Here is a 24,487-nt window from a genome sequence, read left to right as displayed (position 1 = left end):
GACTTTTCCAGGAAATAAGGCTCCTAAACACATGTTCTGCCTGATCCTCTCTGAGCAATAGTTTGGTGCAAGCAGTTTAGATGGCTTGAAAGCCTCCCCCCAGATGTGTTCTCCTGAGGAGAGATGTCTGATTTGGCATGAGAAATCCTTCTTTTCCATCTTGGGGATAAGCAGCATGTAGCTAGTTCATACAGCCAAGGCACAACCGCCTTTCCACAAATGTCACCAAGTGATTAGAAGCGACTTGGTTGCAACGTGTATTCAACTCACTTACAGGACAATAGCCCAAGGGCATCTATGCTCAGGAAAGCAAGCCTTGCCTTCCCCCCACCCCAGAATTATCCTACACATTGTGGGAGTTAGTCCAATGGGTTTCCTATTGCTCTCTGAGCACTGATTGCCTGAGTGGTTTCTCCATCCCATGAAAGGCATTCCAAATGGGATCTCCTTTGAGGAAAAGCCTGATATGGCAAGAGAATTCCCGCTTCTCCACAGCAGGGAAAAGCAGCCCTCAGCTGTGTCATACAACCAGGGCAAAAGAGCCATTTCGCAAACAGCACGAACATGAGTTTGGAAGCTTCCTGGTTCCACTGTATCATCAAATCCTTGAACGCACCCCCGTCCCATCGTGACTTCGCTCAGGAAAGCAACACTTGCTTTTTGCACAGCTAGACTTCTCCTATAATTAGGGCACAGATTCCAAAGTGGTCCCTCTCTGCCTTGGTGCCCTGGGTTGGGAGGGACTCTACAGTTCCTGAAAGGCACTTCAAAAAGTTTCTCCTTTCAGGACATGGCAGTTTGGGCATGACCATGCCTTTTTTGCATGAGCGGGGAAAACAGCACAAGCCTAGTTTGTACAAACAGGGCAGAATGGCCATCAAAACAAAACCAGAAGACAAGAGATTGCAAGCAATGTGGATGCCTCATACATTCACCTTCAAATACGGACTCCATCCCCAATGTCTCTTGGCTAAGGAAAAACACCCTTGCCTCTTTCACATATGGACTTCTTCTATCACTATGGAAAAGACACCAATGTCCTGCCTCTCCCTCTCTGAGCTCTGGCTTGCGAGAGGCAGATTCCTTTGCTTGAAAGGCATTCCAAAAGTGTTCTCTGTAGAGGAAGGGTCTGATTTGGCATGAGAAGTCCTTCTGTGCAATATTGGGGAATATCAGCACATAGCTAGTTCATGTTACCAGGGCAAAATGGACATTTCACAAATATCACAAACAAAAGTTTGGAAGCATCGTGGTTGCAGAGGATATTCAACCCAGTGAATGGATAGCACCCCCAATGCAACTTGTTTCTGGATAGAAACCTTGGCCTATTTCCTAACTAACCTTCTCGTACAATTGTGGGAAAACATCCCACTTGCTACCTCATTTTCTCTGAACCCTGATTCATTGCATGGATTTTCCATCCCTCAAATGGCACTCCAAACATGCTCTCCTCTGTGGAGAAATCTGAGGGAGCATGAGAAATCTTTCTTTTCCTTATCAAGGACAAGCAGCACATAGCCAGTTCATACAACCAGGTTAAATTTGCCAATTCACACACTCAGCCCCCAAGCATTTTGAAGCTTCTTGGTTCAACATATAAACAAACCCCATGAAGGTTCAGCAGCCCCAATGCCTCTGTGCTCAGCAAAGCCACCCTTGCCTATTTCCCACCTAGATATTTCCAGGAAGTATGGCTCATAAATCAATGTGCGGACTCATTCTCTCTGAAAAATAGCTTGGTGCAGGCAGTTCAGATGGCTTGAAAGCCACTCCAAATATTTTCTCCTGAGAAGATAAATCTGATTTGCCATGAGAAATCCTTCTTTGCCATCTCAGGGATAAGCAGCACATAGCTTGTTTGTACAGCCAGTGCAAAACGGCCTTTACACTAAGGTCTCCAACAAGAGATTGGAAGCGACTTTGTTGCAACGTGTATTCAACTCAGTGAAATGACACTAGCCCAAATGCATCTATGCTCAGGAAAGCATCCATTGCCATTTTCCCTCCTAGAATTCTCCCACACGTTATGCGAGATCAACCAATGTTTTGCCTCTTGCTCTCAGCACTGCTTCTGTGCATGGTGTTTCCATCCCATGAAAGGCACTCAAAACTGATCTCCTTTGAGGAGAAAGCTACTTTGGCAGATGAATTCCTTCTTTTCAATATCAAGGAAAAGCAGAACAGAGATGGTTCATACAACCAGGGCAAAAGAGCCATTTCACACACCCCATAAACAATCATTTGGGAGCTTCCTGTTTCAAATATATCATCAAATCTATTAATGAAACCAATCCGTAATGTGACTTCATTCAGGAAATAAACTCTTGCTTTTTTCACAACTAGACTTCTCCTGTAATTAGGGCACAGAAACTAAAGTTGTCCCCTTGGCCTCAGAGCCCTGGTTTGGTGCAGGGTATTTCCAGTGTGTGAAAGGTTCTTCAATCGTGTTCTCCTTTCAGGAGATGGCAGATTGGGCATGAGCATGCCTTGTTGGCACAATCAGCAAAATCAAACATGGCTAGTTCATACAATCAGGACAGAATAGCCATCAATACAACTTCAGAAAACAAGAGCTTGCAGGCAACGTGGTTGCTTTGTAATTTCACCACAGTATATGGAATCCAGCTCCAATACCTCTTTGCTCAGGAAGGCCACCCTTGCCTCTTTCCCACATAGAATTCTCCTATCATTATGGCAAAGACACCAATGTCCTGCCTCTTCCTCTCTGAGCCCTGGTGTGTGCCTGGGGGATTCCTTTGCTTGGAAGGCATTCCAAAATTGTTCTCTGTAGAGTAAGTTTCTCATTTGGCAGGATAATACCTTCTTTGCAATATTGTGGAATAGCAGCACATAGCTAGTTCATATGATCAGGGCAAAATGGATATTTCATGACTTCACAAACAAGAGTTTGAAGTGTCATGGTTTGAGCCCAGTCAGGCTCAAAACAAAAACCAACCTCCACCATGATGAAAATATGACTGCTTATCTAGGAGCCTATGTGGAACAGGTGGTCTCAGCTGCACAAATCATGACATGCTTCCATTGCTGCAGCCTCTCAGCAGGTGCCCCTGATGTCACCTGTGATGTGTGTCAAGTGCAGTTTCACGTTGTTTCCAGAATAAATGCTGTTTTCTCTTTGATGTTTGTGGACTGTGCTTTCCCTTCTGCCACAGCCCATATCTGATTATCTCCTCTTGTCACACCCTAGTTCTAGGTGTTCCCTCCCCTTCAGAGCCCATGTATGACTGTACCATCCTCCTGTCACAGCACAGGATCAGAGTGTCCCCTCCTCCTGTCACAGCCCAGGTATGACTGTCTTTTCCTTCTGTCACTGCCAATTGCCTTTCCACAATGGTGAAGGTGACCTGAAGGGCCAGAAACCCCCTCCCCCTCTGTGTCTGGAATGGTCTTCCCCAAAAGACCCAGCTGAGTCTCAGGACCCCTTTCATGCTCAGGCCACACAGAGTCCCTCCAAGGTCCTTGGCCTGGAGGTGACCCACTCCTTCCCAGAGCTGCTCAGAGTAAAGCTGGTTACCCACATGTCCCCCTCCTTCCTTCCCACCTGCATCCCTGACCCTCCACCTGGGAAGAAGCCACTCTCTGGGCACCTCCTGAGTCGAGGACTCTGACCCATGTACCTTCAGGTCACCTTCATGGCTTCCCCACACCTGGGCCCCTATACTTGTGTTTACTCCACTCCACAGAGAAACCCTTTGGTCAAAGTCCCCAGATGCCTGCATACCTTGTCAGCAGTTACCACTATTGTCACAGTCTCCCTCCACAGCAATATCCCTCTTCCATTTTTATATTACCCCTACACTAAGAGTCTCCCCTTGCAGCCATAAGTCATGAGTTCACCGTGGAATTGCAGGTTAGGACCCACTCGGACTCTGTAGCCACTAAGACTGTGGAGCCACAAACTCGAACCTGAAGCACAAGTGAATCAGGCCACTCATTCACTCTCACACACACTCAGAGGTTATCACAATGCCTCCCACTCCCTGGGAGTCCCTAATTAGTAGCTCGATCAAGAACAACTTTCAATTGGCTACTCCTGACAGGTGCTCCACCGAAGCAAGGAGGTTCCTTTGCTTCCAGTCTGGAGCACTAGGACTACTGTTCCGGTCAGGCACAGCTTCCAACCGGGAGAGTTTTCCTAAGGGGGTGATAAGTCCCCTCTTCTGCCCATTGGGGCAGGACCTGACTGGGGTTGGCCCTGGGGTCTTACCTTGTCTGGACGTGTTCCTGGTGAGTTGGTCCTCCTCTTCTCAAAATACAGTCAGGGTTCGATTGCCCAGGAGTCAGGAATGCTGCTCACGAAGGAGGACCCGGAATACCATTGGGTGGCTCACCACCTCATTTGGTTTGCGGTTCCCCGGCTCCCACGTGGCCTCACCACAGCTCAGGTGGCTCAAGGGGCCAGAATGGTTGGAATCTCGCTGGGGCCTCCAGAAATGTTATGGTGGCTGCTAGCAGCCCAAGGCCGGAGTGTATCAGCTCTGGTGTCAGCCCTACGGCCAGTATACCAGCTCCAGCAGCTCTTTCACCTGGCGAGAAACCAAGTCAGCACTCGGAGAGTTGGAGAACTCAGGTTTATTACTCCGGTGGGCTCAGAGGAGATTGCTCTCCGAAGTCTGAGTGCCAAAGAGGGGTTTCACAAGGCTTTTATGGGATATTTCTTCTGGGTCCATGCTTGGTGGACTGGAGTGAGAACTGGTGGAGTAATAGACATAGGAGTGAGTTTTACAGAAGCAAATGTGCAGGGGAGGGTGGTTAGAGGTAGTTGACTGGGTTAGGGGCAGTTTGGCTGGATTTTGCTTAGTCATCATGGCTGGGGTGTCTCCTTTTGACCTTTTTGTCGGGTCATTTTCCCTTACAAAATAACACACATGGTAAGGATATATAGATTTTTTTGTGAGTGATAGCTTATCTCTAAAATTATCTTTATATTAATATCAAAAGAAAAAAGAGTTCTTCAAAAAGGGAAATCATGACTCACACAAATATAAAATGGACACATGGAAAAGATTTTATTTAGCTCATTGATTGATGAGGGAACTAGTAATATGTTATAATCAGACTAAAGGGGAATCCAGTATAGTAAACTTACAATATTTAGTCAGGAATGTTAATGAACTTACAAATAAATGTGACATTGTCTTTTTCTGTAATGATAAGGGATATCAATTAAACTTTCATCAGACAATTTTGCATTTCTATGGACAAGAATTATTTGAATTTAATCAGTTTTCTACAACTTAATGATTTATAAAATGGCTAAAATGCAGTAAAACTATGTACTCCATGGAATCATATATCAACAAAAATTAATCAGTCAATCTAAGAAAGAATTGGAAAACATTATTAGAGCCAAATTTGAGGTTTGTAAGTTGACAACAGCATCTCAGAAGACTGAGAACTCTTTTGCCCAATAGAAATCAAGGTAAATTTATGCAATATTTTTGAGACAGAAAGTTGTACATCAACTGATATGTTATGGACAGTTTGGATAATCTAGAGCTAAGTGACATCATAGTGGGTCATGTGACCCCTACAAGATGAAGAAAGCAGGCTATCTTTTAAGGAATTGTCTTTTTTTTTGGAGGGGGTGGGCTTTTTGCCATTTCTAGGGCCATTCCCATGGCATATGGAGGTTCCCAGGCTAGGGGTCTAATTGGAGCTGTAGCAACTGGCGTACACCAGGGCCACAGCAACATGGGATCTGAACCACGTCTGCAACCTACACCAAAGCTCATGGCAACACCAGATCCTTAACCCACTGAGTGAGGCCAGGAATCGAACCCGCAACCTCGTGGTTCCTAGTCGGATTCGTTAATCACTGAGCCATGATGGGAACTCCAGAATGGTCTTTTTGATGCCAGCAGAATGTTGTTCTTTACTGTGGAGCAGTATTCCTGAAAACGAGGGAGGTTTTGTGGATGCATAATGCAGATACACAATGCAGAGTGGCAGGGGCAGCAGGAAACCAAAGGACAGAGAAGAAGTTCTATGTTTAAACTTTTCTTGTTTTGTCATAAAATATGAATTTTGTCATACATACAACTGCAAATTGAGTATTAAAGATAATACACAGATTTCCACAGAAGGCGCCCCAGTAATCTTTATGTTACACTTCACTGTTTCATAATAGATTTTCCTGACAGAAGTTGATTTTATTTAGCAGATAAGCATCATGTACAAATGCTTTCTAAATAAATATATTAAAGGGAAAACTCTTTTCTCATTTGTTTTATTTTTTTACTAAGGAAAAAACCAAAACTTTCTGCATCCATTGGAAACTGGACAAGAAACAGCATATCAAAACTGGAGCTTAGGAGTTCCCATCATGGCTTTGTGGAAACAAATCTTATTTGTATCCATGAGGATGCAGAATCTGACATTGCCATTAGCTGTGGTGTAAGTCACAGATGGGGCTCAGATCTAGCATTGCCATGCCTGCAGTGAAGGCCAGTGGATACAGCTCTGATTCAACCCCTAGCCTGGGAATGTCTGTATGCCATGGGTACAGCCCTAAAAAAAAAAAAAAAGACAAAAAAATGGATATTAAAAGGAGTTTACTATGTTTACATATCAAGGTATGAATACAGTGGAGGGAAAGTAATAAATGCTAATACAGCACCTCTGGTTAATAAGAGGAAGCCATTACCTCAATAAGACCTGGGATGGCAGAGGAAAGAGAGCTCTTAGGATCAGAGATGATCTATTGGAAAAATGAAGCCTTAGTTAAAGGCACCCAGTCATGGACAAACCACAACAGGGCACCAGGACAATAAAAATAAAAACCATTACTTATTTTCTTCTTATCTGCCCTCTAATATTCAGGTAGTACATTTGGCCAGAAGCTAAGAGAGTTGGTTGAATCAGAGCCGCAAAAATAGCTTCTCAGTGTCTTCTGGAGTGAGAGTGAGAGATCTCAATGGGTGAAAGGAATATGTCTAATTACTATTCCAACCATTTATTCAATTTTCTGAAGTAAGGGAATAAATGCATTTTTTTGGAGATAGCAGAGAAAAAACCAAAGAAATGACGGGAAATGAGAACCTTCCAACTGATTTATTCATTTAATTTTATGAATGCCCATATGAAAGAGGTTCTGGCTATAAATAAGTGAAGAATACACAGACAGACCTATGTCTCTTAGACATATTAAAGTGGTTGTAGATGGAAGAGGAGGGTGAATTTTTCTATCAACAGTGTGCAAAAGAAGAAACAATAGTTGTACAAATTTATCTTAATACTTATGGGACAGTTTTTAAATTTTCTTATTGGCTGAGAAGTAGTCAAGTTTATTACATGGTGAGCTCTTGTGCCTGGTTGTTCTTCACAAAGGCCCAGAGACCAACTGTCAGAAGGTGGTGAAGGAGGATTTGAGCATCCTTGTAAGAAGCAAAACCAGAAAGCTTCAAAATTCACTCTTGTAAATTAGAAAAAGTAGCATGTTTCTTCTCCTCTTGTACACCTTGAAAGAAAAGAGCTTCCATGATTAAAATTCTTTGGACTTACCCAAAACCTCCAAATATATACTTCACATCACCTTTCTATTGGAAATACTGTCTTTACAGGTTAATTCCCCACTTCAGAATTCATCAAGAGCATTGAAATGAAAGAAGTCAGGATGAATGTGACTGAATTCATTCTAAAAGTAATTAGCATCTTCAGATGCAGAAAACTCTATTGGAAGAGTTACTTATTACTTTAATTTCATTGTTATGGGCAACCTTCTCATTGTCATTACCATTATCTGCATCCAGATTTAAGACTCCCCAATGTATTTCTTCCTGGCCTTCATTCTTTGAAGATGCCTGCTATTCCCCTTCCACAGTCCCTAAAATGATAGCTGATTCACTCTCTTATTCAAACTCTGTCTCCTTCCATGGCTGCATGTCACAGCTCTTTATTGAACATTACTTGGGAGCTTTCAGAGATTATCCTTCTTGTGGTTGTAGCTTGTGACCACTACATAGCCACCTTCGACCTCTCCACTATTAACCCCTTCATATGCTGCCTCCTGGGCAGTGGGTTTTCTCCAATGTATTGCACAGTTTCTAGTCATTTTCTGGCTTCCACTCTGGTCCCAACATCATGGATCACTTCATGTGTGATATTTTCTTCCTAATAAAACTTGCCTGCAGTGACCCTTTTCTTAGTGGTCTGTTGGTTGCTTCACTGGTGGGGCAATCCCTGTGATCACATATATAATATTAGTATCCAGTGTGTTAATCCTGTGCTCCTTGAGGACTCACAGCTCTGCAGGGAGGAACAGCCCTGTCTACCTGTAGCTCCCTCATCACAATGTTGTCTTATTCTTTGTGCCTGTATTTTTAAGTATCTGCAACATGTAGCTTCTTTTCCTGTAGTCAAACCCACAGCAGTATCTACACTATTGTTACTTCCATGTTAAACCCCATTCCCTACACATTAAGGAGTACAGAGGTCACAAAATGTCACTAAAAGGTTATTACACAGAAATACATTTTCACATAATGATGACCCAAAATAATAATTTTATTTCTATCTGATATTTACATTTTCATATTTATTACTATAAGCTTTTTCCATACCTCACACCTGAAAATAACAACACCTCTGCTACATAGGTGTTATTATCTTCATCCCCTTCTACATTTGAAGAATGATGAAGTTCAAAAGAGTTAAATAATCCACCCAATTGTTCTAAAACCAAATTTGATTCTCTTTATCTCATTTCATTGCTGTCAGAGAAATGACAGCATTTCATCAGAACCTCTCCTGTTTGTAGTAATTGAAAACATTTCCTTTCTAATTATAGAGCTATATACTGTACCTACATATAAAACCAGTGGGTTATCAGAAAGATGTATGGCCCTCTGGTATCTAGGATGCAGTGGAATCTGAAATAGAATATACTTGTCAGTACTCTCTTGGCACATAACTGATACACCTATCCAAAGGTTATTGGATTAATTATTCTGTTGGCATAAATTGTCAGTGATTATAAAAATTATCTCTACTGTCTCTAACCTGATGTCAACATTGTGAAGTGTTCTCAAATGGTCACAACACTATAAAATTAAAGTTTAGTGTCCTAATATTACAGAAAACAATGGCGGATCACAAAGGTTAAATAATTAGACCATATCACCTGTAAGTCATCTTTGAGAACAAATATTATTCCTTTACATTCTGTGATCTTCACATAATGTAGAATGCTTTGGTACTGATATTTGATTATAGTTTAGCAAATAAAAAAATTTTGATTATATGCTAAGGAAAGTGATAATTTTAGATGAACAATTTTTACTAGCAATTAAAGGCAAGTGCTTTTCAAAAACACACAGTAAATTTTATGCGTAAAATAATTACACTATTAGAAAGTTGGCTTTACACTTCATTCCTTGAATCTGAAATCCTCTTTAATTCATTGGATTATTATATATTAGATATATATATATATACACCCAGTATTATTCTCCAGCTGATCAAAATTTCTTAACTTTGTTGCAAATCAGTTTTGGCTATTTTCAAAAATGAAGTCTGCTACCAAAATGCAAATTTGTGTGAATGCCATAGTGGTGATTGGAGTTTCCTGTTTGACAGAAAGATCCAGCTCCCTCTTCATGGCTACCATATGTTCCATTGAAGAAATCAATGGACTAAGTGAAAATAATTAGCAAGCATATTATGGTTATAGAAACGATGGAAAGTAAGAACACTAGCTTCAGGATCAGGAGACATGAGTTTTCTTTCACACTATGTCATCATCTTCTTTTTTAACTTTAACCAACCTGCTCTTTTTCTACAAGTATTTTATTTAGGAACATTGCAAGCTGTTTTGACAATCTGTGATTCTACCCAAGCCAATGTGTTTACTCCCACCAATGTTGTTATATTAGCTTCTACTTCAATTTGAAGTAAAAGTGCAAGACTAATGAGACTATGTTCCACCTCTCATTCCTGATAAACAACTTAGGGCATGTCCTTATGGGAGAAAAAGCTTTGGGAGTGGACTAATACAATGTGAGCTCTGCTCTTGAGTGCTTTGTTATTTGGAAAACATGGTCCTCTACCTACTGAAATGCACGAAGCTTCCCATAAGGACAATTTTGCAGATACATGGTTTTTGTGAAATTAGTCCCTGAGAGTGTCCACGGTCAAGTGCTGGGAGGCGATTTTCAAGAAGAGAGTTTTTGAGAAGAGAATCTGCCTGATGACAATGTCCAGGAGATTCTGAAGAAAGGTGCAAGGCAGCACGTCTGCCAGTACACAAAAAACATAAGGCTGTAATGCCTGAAAAAAACATGTTTCTAAATTCTTGCCCTTCTAGTTTTTAATGATCATCCTGTGTTCTATTTACTGTGCCTTAACTCTTGATTTGGGAGTTGTTCTTGCTTGTTAAATGTTTGGGAGAATAGCTCTTCATTATCTACACGTAAATTATGTGAGTTTTTAGAAAGATTCCTTTTCTTTATAAGAGAATCATAGATAGCAATGGTATTTACTACTTGTAGTTTTAGAAGAAATTGTTAAGTTTTATAGATGTAGTTTGAAACATTTAGAGTTGTTGATTAGTTTGACAAGTTGTTTTTCTTTGGCTGATTTATTAATCTATAAAAAGAAAATAGGCATAAAGCCCTATTGCTGATTGTTAAATATAAGTTAGGAAAACAGGTTGTGGTTGTTGAGTTACTAACCAAGCACCTGCCCTAAAAACACAATGCATTTTTGGTAATCACAAAGGTCATGAGAAGTCTTACACCTCTGACATTTATGGCCTACGTGTGATCTTTAGTCATGCCTGGTTATCTTTTAATATGCTTAGAGCGTATCCTGCCTGGACAATGTGCTTCGTAATCTTTAAACTTAATTGAACTCTTACTATTTCTACAAGTTATAGTCTTTTCTCCTATTTAAGTCACTGCTGTCCACCAATAAAGTTGAGGCTGTGTGACCACTACTTGAGAGTGTGCATCTCCATTATTCCTGTGCCTGCTGCCTCTCTTCTTGAGGAACATCCCTGGCTGCTGGGGCTGGACTCTGGCAGTCAAGCCACACCTCAACCAGCTTCTGATTGACTATGATATGATCCATACACAATTTCTCCTTCTTTCCTTCTGCTGAGGCTTCCCTTTGAGAATCTATGTTGCTGTCTCTCCAGGAACTCCTCTTTGAGAAATTATGTTCATGGAAAACTTTCACAGGTTTAGACATAACTCTACTCTCTTCCATTCCAGACCCCTCTAGGGCTTAGGGACCTAGATTCAACAAGTGTTGTAAGGGTTCTACCCTTGCTCTCTACTAGCACTGTAGCCTTTAAATAGAAGCTGGATGACCATTTAGTGAACCATTGTGAATGGATTCAAATCCTTCCTAAGGTTGGAAATGATGACTTTGTTATCACATTCTAATTCTCTGATTTGACTCTGGCTTTCATTTCAGAGTATATACACAAGTCCAAGAGGTTTTCAATGTGACACTTCAGCTAAATTCAGATTTCTTATAATTCTTTATTTCAAATCCTCATTCAGACTTTATTTTCTATCTGCCCTTACAAATATTATTTCAGCACTATAATGTTGAGATGTCCATTCAAACTAAGTTTGGTCATGTGGTTTCACTTTTCTTCAACTCTTTTCCTTCATGACATGTGGTGTACAGTGACCACATTCTCTGGAGAATATCCAGAGTTGTGAACAATTTATTTTATTATTAATGCAAGCATATTTGAATATGATTAGTGTATCTCCATAGAGGAATATTTAAGAGTAGAATTAAATTTATTTACAAAAAATTTCAAATACTGATTAATTATAATTGGCTTTAGCAGTAGGTAGCAACATATATGTGTCATGTGATTTAGTTGTAAAACAATACTTTAAAGATGGAAATCCTGGGCTGGCTTCTATTTTCCCTTTGGCAGATGATGTACTTTTTTTTAATATTTTTTTTTATTTTCCCGCTGTACAACAAGGGGGTCAGGTTATCCTTACATGTATACATTACAATTACATTTTTCCCCCACCCTTTCTTCTGTTGCAACATGAGTATCAAGACAAAGTTCTCAATGCTATTCAGCAGGATCTCCTTGTAAATCTATTCTAAATTGTGTCTGATAAGCTCAAGCTCCAGATCCCTCCCACTCCCTCCCCCTCCCATCAGGCAACCACAAGTCTCTTCTCCAAATACATGATTTTCTTTTCTGAGGAGATGTTCATTTGTGCTGGATATTAGATTCCAGTTCTAAGTGATATCATATGGTATTTGCCTTTGTCTTTCTGGCTCATTTCACTCAGTATGAGATTCTCTAGTTCCATCCATGTTGCTGCAAATGGCATTATGTCATTCTTTTTTATGGCTGAGTAGTATTCCATTGTGTATATATACCACCTCTTCCGAATCCAATCATCTGTCGATGGACATTTGGGTTGTTTCCATGTCCTGGCTATTGTGAACAGTGCTGCAATGAACATGCGGGTTCATGTGTCTCTTTTAAGTAGAGTGTTGTCTGGATAGATGCCGAAGAGTGGGATTGCAGGGTCATATGGAAGTTCTATGTATAGTTTTCTAAGGTATCTCCAAACTGTTGTCCAAAGTGGCTGTACCAGTTTCCATTCCCACCAACAGTGCAGGAGTATACCCTTTTCTCCACAGCCCCTCCAGCACTTGTTATTTGTGGATTTATGAATGATGGCCATTCTGACTGGTGTGAGGTGGTATCTCATGGTAGTTTTCACTTGCATTTCACTTATAGTCAACGATGTTGAGCATTTTTTCATGTGTTTGTTGGCCATCTGTATTTCTTCTTTGGAGGAATGTCTATTCAGGTCTTTTGCCCATTTTTCCATTGATTGCTTGGCTTTTTTGCTGTTGGGTTGTATAAGTTGTTTATATGTTCTAGAGATTAATCCCTTGTCAGTTGCATCATTTGAAACTATTTTCTCCCATTCTGAATGTTGTCTTTTTGGTTTCTTTTGGGTTTCCTTTGCTGTGCAAAAGCTTTTCAGTTTGATGAGGTCCCATGGGTTTATTTTTGCTCTAATTTCTATTGCTTTGGGAGACTGACCTGAGAAAATATTCATGAAGTTGATGTCAGAGAGTGTTGTGCCTATGTTTTCTTCTAGGAGTTTGATGGTGGCCTGTCATATATGTAAGTCTTTCAGCCATTTGGAGTTTATTTTTGTGCATGGTGTGAGGGTGTGTTCTCGTTTCATTGCTTTGCATGCAGCTGTCCAGGTTTCCCAGCAATGCTTGCTGAATAGACTTTCTTTTTCCCATTTTATGTTCTTGCCTCCTTTGTCAAAGATTAATTGACCATAGATGTCAGGGTTTATTTCCAGATTCTCTATTCTGTTCCATTGGTCTGTCTGTCTGTTTTGATACCAGTACCACACTGTTTTGATGACTGTGGCTTTGTAGTATTTCTTCAAGTCTGGGAGAGTTATGCCTCCTGCTTGGTTTTTGTTTCTCAGATTGCTTTGGCGATTCTGGGTCTTTTGTTGTTCCATATAAATGTTTGGATTGTTTGTTCTAGTTCTGTGAAAAATGTCATGGGTAATTTGAAAGGGATTGCATTTAATCTGTAGATTGCTTTGGGTAGTATGGCCATGTTTACAATATTGATTTTCCCAATCCAGGATCATGGAATATCTTTCCATTTCTTTACATCTTCTTTGATTTCTTTGATTAAAGTTTTATAGTTCTCAGCATAGAGGTCCTTTACCTCCTTGGTCAGGTGTATTCCGAGGTATTTGATTTTGTGAGGAACAATTTTAAAAGGTATCGTATTTTTGCATTCCTTTTCTAATGTTTCATTGCTGGTATACAGAAATGCAACTGACTTCTGAATGTTAATCTTATATCCTGCTACTTTGCTGAATTTATGAATCAGTTCCAGCAGTTTTGGGGTTGAGTCCTTAGGGTTTTCTAAGTATAGTATAATGTCATCTGCATACAGTGACAGTTTGATCTCTTCTCTTCCTATATGGATGCCTTTGATTTCTTTTGTTTGTCTAATTGCTGTGGCCAGGACTTCCAAAACTATGTTGAAGAGCAGTGGTGAGAGTGGGCATCCCTGTCTTGTTCCAGATTTGACTGAGAAGGCTTTCAGTTTTTCCCATTGAGTATTATATTTGCTGTGGATTTATCATAAATGGCTTTGATTGTATTCAGGAATGTTCCCTCTATATCCAGTTTGGCGAGGGTCTTGATCCTGAATGGATGCTGGACTTTGTGAAATGCTTTTTCTGCATGTATTGATCATATGATTTTTGACTTTTTTTTTTGTTAATGTGGTGTATGATGCTGATTGAGTTGCGTATGTTGAACCATCCTTGTGAACCTGGGATGAACCCAACCTAGTCATGGTGTATATTTTTTTTGGTAAGTTGTTGGATTCGGTTGGCTAAGATTTTGTTGAGAATTTTTGCATCTATATTCATCAAAGATATTGGGCGATAGTTTTCTTTTTTGGTGGTATCTCTGTCTGGTTTTGGAATGAGGGTGAGGGTGGCATCATAGAATGTCTTTGGGAGTATTCCTTCTTCTTCAACCTTTTGAAAGAGTTTCAGGAGGATGGGCACCAATTCCTCTTTATATGTTTGATAGAATTCACGTGTGAAGCCATCTGGTCCTGGACTTTTATTTGTAGGGAGTGATTTTATGACCTCTTCAATTTCATTTGTAGTGATTGGTCTGTTCAGTTGGTCTGTTTCTACTTGATTCAGTTTTGGCAGGCTGCGAGATTCTAGAAAGTTGTCCATTTCTTCCAGATTGTCAAACTTGTTGCTGTATAGTTGTTCATAGTATTCTCTTATGTTTTTTTTTTGTATTTCTGCTGTATCCGTTGTGATTTCTCCTTTTTCATTTATAATTTTGGTTATTTGGGTTGTTTCTCTCCTCTTTTTAGTGAGTCTGGCCAGGGGTTTATCAATTTTGTTCACCTTTTCAAAGAACCAGCTCTTGGTTTTTTTAATTTTCTCTATTGTTTTTTGAGTCTCTATTTTGTTGATTTATTCTTTGTTCTTTATAATTTCCTTCCTTTTGCTGACATTAGGACTTTTTTGTTTTTCTTTTTCTAATTCGTTTAGGTGAAGTTTAAGTTGTCCATTTGGGATCTTTCTTCTTTTTTGAGAAAGGCCTGTATTGCTATAAATTTCCCTCTGAGCACTGCTTTTGCAGCATCCCATAGATGTTGAGAGGTTGTGTCTTCATTATCATTTGTTTCAAGGTAGTTTTTAATTTCCTTCTTGATTTCCTCATTGACCCATTGGTTTTTTAGTAGCATGTTGTTTAGTCTCCATGTAGTAGGTTTTTTCTCTTTCCTTTTCCCATGGTTGATTTCTAATTTCATGGCAATGTGGTCAGAGAAGATACTTGAGATAAATTCTATGCTCCTAAATTTATTGAGATTCGCTTGTGTTCCAATATGTGGTCGATTCTTGAGAATGTTCCATGAGCATTTGAGAAGAATGTGTATTCTGATTTTTTTTGGATGTAGTGTCCTGAAGATATCAATTAAGTCTAAGTTTTCTATTGTTTCCTTTAGGATTTCTGTTGCTTCATTGGTTTTCTGTCTAGAGGATCTGTCCATTGATATGAGGGGGGTATTAAGGTCTCCTACTATGATTGTATTCTCATCAATATCTCCCTTTATATCTGTTAATATTTGTTGTGTGTATCTGGTTGCTCCTATATTTAGGGCATATATGTTGATGATAGTCACATCCTCTCCTTGGATGAATCCCTTAATCATTAAATAGTGTCCTTCTTTGTCCTTCTTTATGTCTTTTTTTTAAAGTCTATTTTGTCTGATATGAGCATTGCAACTCCTGCTTTTCTGTCTTGTCTATTGGCGTGAAATATTATTCCCCACCCTTTCATTCTTGTAGGCAGCACATTGAAGTTTTTTGCCTTTTTATCCACTCAGCCACTCTGTGTCTTTTGATTGGGGCATTCAGTCCATTGACATTTAAGGTGATAATTGGTAGATGATTATTTATTGCCATTTTAACCTCGTGTTCAATTTGATTCTATGGTTCTCCATTCTTCCTTTCATTTTTTTTGGTTGGATGGTCTCCTGTTATTATCCGCTTGAGTGTATTTTTTTTTTTTGCAAGTGCAATATTTGCTTTTGGCTTGTGGTTGCCCTGTTTTGTAAGTATGCTAACCCCTTCCCATAATTGTGTGTTTTAACCTGATCGTCCTGTAAGTTCAAACACTTCATTACTACATTAAAATTAAGAAGATAAACATAAAAACAAACAAACAAAAAGGTTATTTACTTCCTAACATCCCTTGCCCACATTTTATGGCTTTGATGACTCTATTTTATTTTTTTCTTTTTAATTTCATTTTGTTTGAAGCATGTTCATGATTAAATCTGTATGCTGGCTTATTTGAGTGACTGCTCTCTGATTGTGGTTTCCTCAGTCCTAGTTCTTCCTCTTCTTCTTTTTCTTTCTTTTCTTTTTTCTTCCCTTTCCTTCCTTTCTTTTTGGTTTAGAGAAGCCCTTTCAATATTTCCTTTAACCTGAGTTTTGTGTTGCTGTATTCTTTAAGTTTTTGTTTGTTGGGAAAAATTTTTATTTCCCCTTCTCTTTTAAATGATATTCTTGCTGGATAGAGTATTCTAGGTTGCGTATTTTTTCCTTTGAGCACTTTAAATATCTCTTGCCATTCCCTCCTGGCCTGTAGTGTTTCTGTAGAGAAATCAGCTGATAATCTTATGGGGGTTCCCTTGTAGGTAACACTCTGTTTTTCTCTCGCTGCCTTTAGGATCCTCTCTTTATCACTAACTTTTGCCATTTTTATTATGATGTGTCTTGGTGTGGGTCTGTTTGGGTTCAGTTTGTTTGGGGCCCTCTGTGCTTCTTGTATCTTGAGCTCAGTATCCTTTAAATTTTGGACGTTTCCAGCGATAATTTCTTCAAATATATTTTCCATCCCCTTATCTTTTTCTACTCCTTCTGGAATTCCTATTATGCGTAGATTGGTCTGCTTTATATTATCCCATAGGTCTCATATTGCTTTCCAGTTTTTTGATTCGGTTTTCTGTCTGTTGACCGGATTGAGTAATTTCCATTATTCTATCTTCCATATCACTGATTCGTTATTCTGCATTATTCATTCTGGTTTTTACTGCCCCTAGTTCAGTTTGCATCTCTGCAAATGAATGTTCTAGTTTTTCTTGGCTCCTGCTTATATTTTCTAGTTCCATTCTGAGGGTATCTGCATTACTGTTCATATCTTCTCTTAATTCCTTCAGTATTTTCACTATTTCTCTTTTGAACTCCAGGTCTGTCAGACTGCAGAGATCTGTTTCATTGCTGACTGTTTTAGGTGAGTTCTCCTGTTGGTCTGATTGGTGGTGGTTTCTCAGCTTCTTCATCTTGCTTGTTGTTTTCTTTCTCCTGAGGGAGTTGCACTCTCTGTGATCAGGCCGTGTTTGCCTTGTCACTGCCGTGGAATATTTCCTGAGGGCTGGCGTAGTTGTTCCATCTTTTTTGAGACAGTGTGGCTTTTCTGGAGTGTTGATGGGGCTAAAAGTGTTTCTTTGAAGCAAAGGAGGGCTTCCTGAGGGCAGAAAGGACTGGGAGGTCCACACCATGATGGTAGCAGATTTCACTTGGTCATGCAGAGCTTGCTCTGGTGTTTTTAGGCTATGGGGTTCTTGCAGGGGGTTGGTGGTGTTGGGCAGCTGTTCCTCAGGAGGGCAGCACCCCCTGGGGGCTGGAGCAGCTATCTGGGTCACTGAGAACCTAAGAGGCTCTTCCCTAGGGCAGCCCAACTCAGAAGGACAGCCTGAGAATGTAGGCGGATCTTTTCACAGTCTGGCCAATCTTGTTGCAGCTTTTCTGGGCTACAGGGGCTCTTCCAGGGGGCTGGTTGTGCTGAGCAGCTATTCCGTGGGAGTGGGGCACCCGCTGGGTGCTTGGGCGTGTAGCAGGGCCACTGGAACCCCAGGAGGCTCCTCCCCAGGGCAGCCTGACTCGGAAGGACCGTCTGAGATCTTTTCCTGACTCGGCCATGCTTGTTGCAGCTTTTCTGGGCTGCAGGGGGTCCTGCCTGCAGCTGGCAGTCCTATGCAGCTGATCCACTAGGTCTCAGCACACCCTGGGGGCTTCGGCGGGTAGCAGGTCCATTGGAAACCCAAGAGGCTCCTCCCTGGTGCATCCCGACTCAGAATAACCATCTGAGATATTTTCCCAACTTGGCCAGGCTTGTTGCAGCTTTTCTGGGCTACAGGGGGTCCTGCCTGGAGCTGGCAGTCCCATGCAGCTGATCCACTAGGGCATCCCCTGGGGGCTTGGGCGGGTAGCAGGGCCATTGGAGACCCAAGAGGCTCCTTCCCCGGGCAGCCCGACTCAGAAAAACCGTTCTAGAATTAGGCCGATCTATTCATGGCCTGGCTAGGATTGTTCTAGATTTTCTGGGCTGCAGGCCTTTTCTTGGGGGCTGGTGGTGTTTGGTGCTGCTCTGCGGAAGTGTAGCCCCTCCAAAGGGCAAGCAGGCCTGTGCAGGGAAAGCCCCTGCAGTGGTAGGCTCCAGGCAATTGTTGAGGCCAGCCCTCCTGGTTGGCAGGTGGTCCCAGGTTCAGCAAGAGCATAAGGGGTGGCTGGGGTGGGGAGAGGGGATGCACTGGGAAGCACAGCTTTCTGCTAGCTAGCGGGCCTGTTAGCTTGCTGTGGCGTGGGGGTATTCTATGGGGACCCACCCCTTCTTCTCTCCCCTCCCCAGCACGGGTTCAGACCAGGCTCTTCTCCCAGGTTCCCTCTGATGCGCTTTCCACATCCCCGCCCCTAGAGTATTGTTCCCTTCCTCTGGGACAGCTTTGTTTTCTCTGCCCCGTCAAATGGTTTCTAGACCTCCCAAGCAGTTTCTGCTCCACCCCACCCCCCAGCCCGTTCTCAGGGTCTAACCTCTGGAGCCGAGGTCTCGGTGCCCAGCCCCATGCAGGCGTCGCCCGGCCCTTTCTCAGGGACTAACCTTCGGAGGCAAGGTCTCGGTGCCCAGCCCCCACCCAGGCATCTCAATTTTTGGTGACTGTGCCCGTAGTTCAGATGGACCATTGGGTTCTTGATTGGCTTTTCCGTACTCCAACTTACTGCTACACTCTTCTCTGCATCTGGAGATTCCTCTGGTTTGTTTGATCTTTTTCCCAGTAGGTGACTTTCCAGGGTGCGGGAACACTTTCTCCTCTGCAGTTCCCTTTCAGGAGCGCCCGTCCCGCTCGGATTCACCTTCTCTTCCTCTCCTCTTTTCTCCCGTTCTGCCCAGTAATGTCATGAACTTCTTGCCATTATTGGAGTTTAGGTTCCTCTGCCAGTGATTGGTTGCTGTTCTGTGCGAGTCATTTATTCTGTAGATGTGCTTTTTTTTGATTTGTTTGTCGGAGAGGGCAAGCATGTCCCCCTACTCCTCCACCATCTTGTCCTCTCCCCTGTCCAGATGATGTTCTTATTCCCTATCTTATATTAATTTGTTCCAGATTGTGAGTATCATTGCCCATTTTTCTCTTCCATTGAGATATTTTACAACTACAATTAATTGACTGAAATCTATGAATTTTATAATGTATAAGAATAATTGAAGAATGGAATTATTTTCATTGTTACCATGTTAATTTTAGGCCAGAATTGGCACAATAAACACTACTTTAAAGAAGCACTATAAACTTTACCTGATGTGAAGTGCCAATATTTTAATAGGCTTCATAATTATCACTTAATTTATATTTGAAAACAATATTTAAATTTATGGTGCATGAGTGGTAGCTCAATTAAAAAACAAATTATTATAACATTTAAAAATCTGATAGTTACACTCCTAAATGCTTAATTTGCATAATACCAAATATTTAGACTCCATAATAAGTCCATATGTTAGCAAATACCTAAATTAATAAGGGTTCAACTATTTTTGTTTGCTTTTTTTTTGTCATATTGTTTTGTGTTCATGTAAACACAAGGATGCATTCAAAATTAAAGATGAGTGCTGTAAAAATTCTCTGCTGTTCACTTATCATAGATGAAATAATTGGGTTGTTAGCAAGATCTGTGAAGGGTGGTAAAATACCCCTGAGGGCCAATTAGCTACAGTTTAGAAACTTTATAGAATTTGCCTGCAAACAGGGTATGTGGTAGCACTTTTAAGGCTTATCCAATGATATCACTTATAAATCAACAAAGAAACATGGAAGCAGAGTTGTAGTTGGCATTTTTAATCTTAACAACCTCTCTCTTGGTGAAGTAACAGCTGCCTGGGACCCTGGCCATGGAGTTATGTCAGACAAGTTTATAGGTAAGATTTTGTTTCAGGAAGTTGAGTAATTATAGACTCTCAGGTTTAAATGGATCTTACACATCATGAAATCACCCTGCATCCTTGCCCCTCTCATAGTTAAATCCATTTTCCAGCAAACTAAACATCAGGAAATACAGACTCAAGTACAATACCACAAATTTCAAGGTAAAAATATTTTGGAATATTTTTTCTTATAGATATAAATCTAAAATAGAATAATAATAAAATTAGGTATAATTAAGTTAATAGGAATAATACAATTCACATTTGCATCCAAAATTTTTCTCATATAAGAATACAAACAAGAATTTTCCTATGATATTGGACAATTTTTAAAAACCTGTTAAAAACTGTGCCTTAATCAAATTGAAACACTATTAATTATCCATTTCTCCAATGTTGAACAGTCAATGTTGTTTCTAAATTTTCACCAGCTCTTTCTGATTGTGTTGACATATATGTAAACAGCACTTTTTCTCCTTTAAAAATTGTTCCTTTAGGGTTTATTCCTAGATAGTATATTATAGAGCCAAAGAAAAATTAAAGTGTTTTATATTTCTTCATAGTTACTTCTGAAACACTTTTCTTAATTATGTCTAACACTTACTTTTTGTAAAATATATTCTTTTTTGATCTGTTAGGCAAGCAAGCCCACCTCAGAATAAGGAATGCAATGGCGTTTCTGCACTTTTTATCCACATATGCATAATTTTCAATTTGGATAATTAAAAAATAAAGCTTTTTACTCATACATCTTTCAAAGAAAGATGTATTTTCGTAGAATGCATTATATTACATTTATGTCTCCTCTTTCCCTTTTCTTAGGAAATTATCACTCACAAATTTCTTATTCTCTTGATAGTGCATTAACCTGTAAGCAGAAAAGATGGAGGATGGATGCTATGGGAAGATGGGAAAAGAAGTCATGAGAACGCATGTAGCTGAACTATAAAGGAGTGGGACTATCATTAATGTGATGGATGGAGGCCTTGCTGCTATTTGGTAATGAAATTTCAAGCATTCAGGACATTTAATAGACATATTCTTCAGGGATTTTTATGAACACATTCATATACATATTAAGTGTCCAATAATTATTTATTGAATGACTGACCATTAGTAGGTATTTATAGTAGGTAATCAATTTTATATATGTTTTTGTTACTCTGTGTATATATGTATAGCACATTATCTCGCTATCTGATCTAGAAGACAAAATCTCTGCTCTCCACATTTAATTATTATTTTTAAAACTTTGAAAATAAGTATTTACTTTGCTTGATAGATCCTTCAGTAATGAACACTTATGCACATTTCTTTTCTTTTCCGTTTTTTTGAAATTTGTATGGCTGCACTCATAGCATATGGAAGTTCCTGGGCCAGGGACTGAATGTGAGACACAGCTGTGACCTACACCACAATGGCAGTAAAGTTTGATCATTTAACTTACAGCCCTGAGCTGGGGTATGAATCCATACCTCCTGAGAGATCTGAGCTGCTGCAGTTAGATGTTAACCTAGGTTGACACAGCAGGAACTACAGGAAGTTTTTTTTTTTTTAACAAGTCTACAGAAACTGTATATTTACTGAATATGACTATTTCAAATTGCATGTGGAAAATAATTGTGAAGAATAAAAAATATCAATTAAAAACACACTAATTATCCAGAGTAAAACATACTTAGTTTTTCCAACTGGCAATTAAATATTTTCATAAAGTGTAACAGAAACTATTAAATGTTGGGCTGCTTCCTTTCAGTGTCCATTTATGTTTCTCATAATGTAGAGAGTAATGATAAAAGATCAGGAGAATAAGAGCACTTGAATTCCCCCCAGGTTTATAGTCTGGGAAATCAGTCTTATTCTTACCCATGGAGAATGGCAATCCACTAAGCACTTACTCATCACCTAACAGGTTTTAGGCACTGGAAAATCATTCCCGTCACTATTTTATGTGAGGAAACACACTGGAATAATTATGTGTTCTAGTGGGTACCAGGGAGAGTGTGTCACTGATGACATATATAATTCTAGTAATAATCTGCTTATGATAGATATTTATTGATGGTGCATTTATTTGCACATTTAGAGCTGAGGGTTAAAATATTAATTTTCATGGCAGAGGGAATAATTCTTAAGTCTGTGGGGCAACTCTTAGTTTATAAGATACATTTGAAGATTACAATGTGTAAGCTCACAGACACAGGAAATTTTCAGAAGCATGAGACACGGAGACTACTTAGCAAAGTCACTTGGACTTGGAAGCAGGGGGAGAAACCTGATCTTATGTGGATAACATAGCATTTTATCAGTAAGTGACACATCAAAATTTACCCTGTAGGAATTTCTCTGGTGACAGGTACCATGTGTCTGAAGAGATAGAAAACTTCCTAGAGGAATTAAGAAAGAATTGGAACAATCATTGGAACAAGATTGCCAAGGACATGCTCCTCGGTTACAGCAACTACTTTAGTTCTAAGAAACTGAGGCTGCAATCCTTTCCTGATTAGAGGTGTTGTTCTTTTTTGCTTTATAGATAATTCAGAAACCAGGAAGGTGTTACTTTTTAAATGGATCTCCACATGCCTCCAAACAATGTGACTGAATTCATTCTCTTGGGACTCACACAGGATCCACACTTGAAGAAAATGCTCTTCATTGTCTTTTTGCTTATTTTCCTGGTTACCTTGCTGGCAAATCTCTTCATTGTCATTACCATCTCCCTCAGCCCCACACTTTCAGCTCCCATGTACTTCTTTCTCACTCATTTGTCCTTCATAGATGCCTCTTTCACCTCTGTCACTACCCCCAAAATTACCATTGACCTGCTGTACCAGAGGACAACCATCTCCTGGGGAGGCTGCCTGAGCCAGCTCTTTTTGGAACACTTCCTGGCAGGATCAGAGATCATTGTCCTCATTGCCATGGCTTATGACCGCTATGTGGCCATTTGCAAACCTCTGCACTATACAACCATCATGAGACCTGGGCTCTGCCATTTCCTGGTGGTAGTGGCCTGGATTGGAGGGGTAATACATGCTACTGTGCAGATTCTCTATGTGCTTGACCTGCCTTTCTGTGGTGCCAATGTCATTGACCACTTCATGTGTGATTTCTTCTCACTGTTGGAACTTGCCTGCACTGACACCTACTGGCATGGAATAGTGATATCAGCTAACACTGGGGGCATGTGCTTGCTCATCTTTTTCATGCTTCTAATCTCCTATGTAGTCATTCTGACCTCCCTGAAATCCCATGGTTCTGAAGGAAGACACAAAGCCCTCTCTACATGTGGCTCCCACTTTACAGTAGTGGTGCTCTTTTTTTTCCCTTGTATATTTACACACGTACGTCCTGTGGCCACCTATCCGGTGGACAAGTTGGTGATTTTGTTCTGTGGAACTTTCACTCCCATGTTAAATCCTATCATTTATACAGTGAGAAACACAGAGGTGAAAAATGCCATGAAGACTTTGTTGAAGAGGAGAGTAAGTGAGACTGTTCTTGATTCTTAGAAACTGATAATTTATATATAGGGAGAATTATTCTTGGGTAATTGTAAAACAAAACTAAGAAATTTTGTAGATCATTGACAGAAAAAAAGAGGCAAAACTAGTGTTTGAGTTTTTGTAGAATATTTAATAGTGGCTAGGCATTTATTAGGCATTTTGATAACTTTTAATAAACTTTGTCATTTCATTGTTCATGTTCATAACTTCAGAGTAGATGATGTAAAAGTAACTATAAAGTCCTGGTTTGATCATTGCAGAGCATGTTTTTCTTCTGAGTTTTACTGTCACGTTACTAAATACTTTATTTGGTTTACTTGCATGAAATTGTCTTCCTAAGGACCTTGGTCTCAGAAATTCTATTTTTGCTTAACATGTGGGAAAGCAAATAGGGATAAAAATTCTTAAATAGATTCATAAGGAAAATGCACAACATGACAGAATCACAGCTGATTTTTTTTTTGTACTACAAATTTACCAGAAGAAGAAGCGAGATATCCACACAAGGAGAATACAATAATGCACAATTTAAGTCTTTACCTGGAACAAAATACATCCAAAATTTTGAAATTATTCTAAATGTACTCTTTTCTTAAATGTCCTTATGCCTCACAGTCTTGAATATAAAACAAATGGTTTCATTTTCCAAACTATGACTTGAGGAGTCATTTGAAAAAGGA

General features: G+C 39.9%; 1 protein-coding gene across 1 annotated transcript; it reads left to right on the top strand.

The window, feature by feature from the left end:
- The first annotated feature begins 22,868 nt into the window (after window positions 1-22,868).
- LOC100154169 (olfactory receptor 4C3D-like) lies at window positions 22,869-23,813 on the top strand. Its single transcript, XM_001925776.5, has one exon. The coding sequence runs from the start codon at window positions 22,869-22,871 to the stop codon at window positions 23,811-23,813; it is 945 nt and encodes a 314-aa protein (XP_001925811.4).
- The last annotated feature ends 674 nt before the right edge of the window (window positions 23,814-24,487 follow it).

Source organism: Sus scrofa, chromosome 1, assembly GCF_054392235.1.
Source record: "Sus scrofa isolate SSC_HxYL_T2T_F1_AM1 chromosome 1, Sscrofa_HxYL_maternal_Yorkshire_Landrace_v2.0, whole genome shotgun sequence".
Classification (NCBI taxonomy): domain Eukaryota; kingdom Metazoa; phylum Chordata; class Mammalia; order Artiodactyla; family Suidae; genus Sus; species Sus scrofa.
Note: the sequence above shows the minus strand (reverse complement) of the source record. Positions and strands in the feature narration are given on the sequence as shown.

Coding starts and splice junctions, on each gene's coding strand:
- LOC100154169 (XM_001925776.5), top strand. CDS start 22,869: ATGGATCTCCACATGCCTCCAAACAATGTGACTGAATTCATTCTCTTG.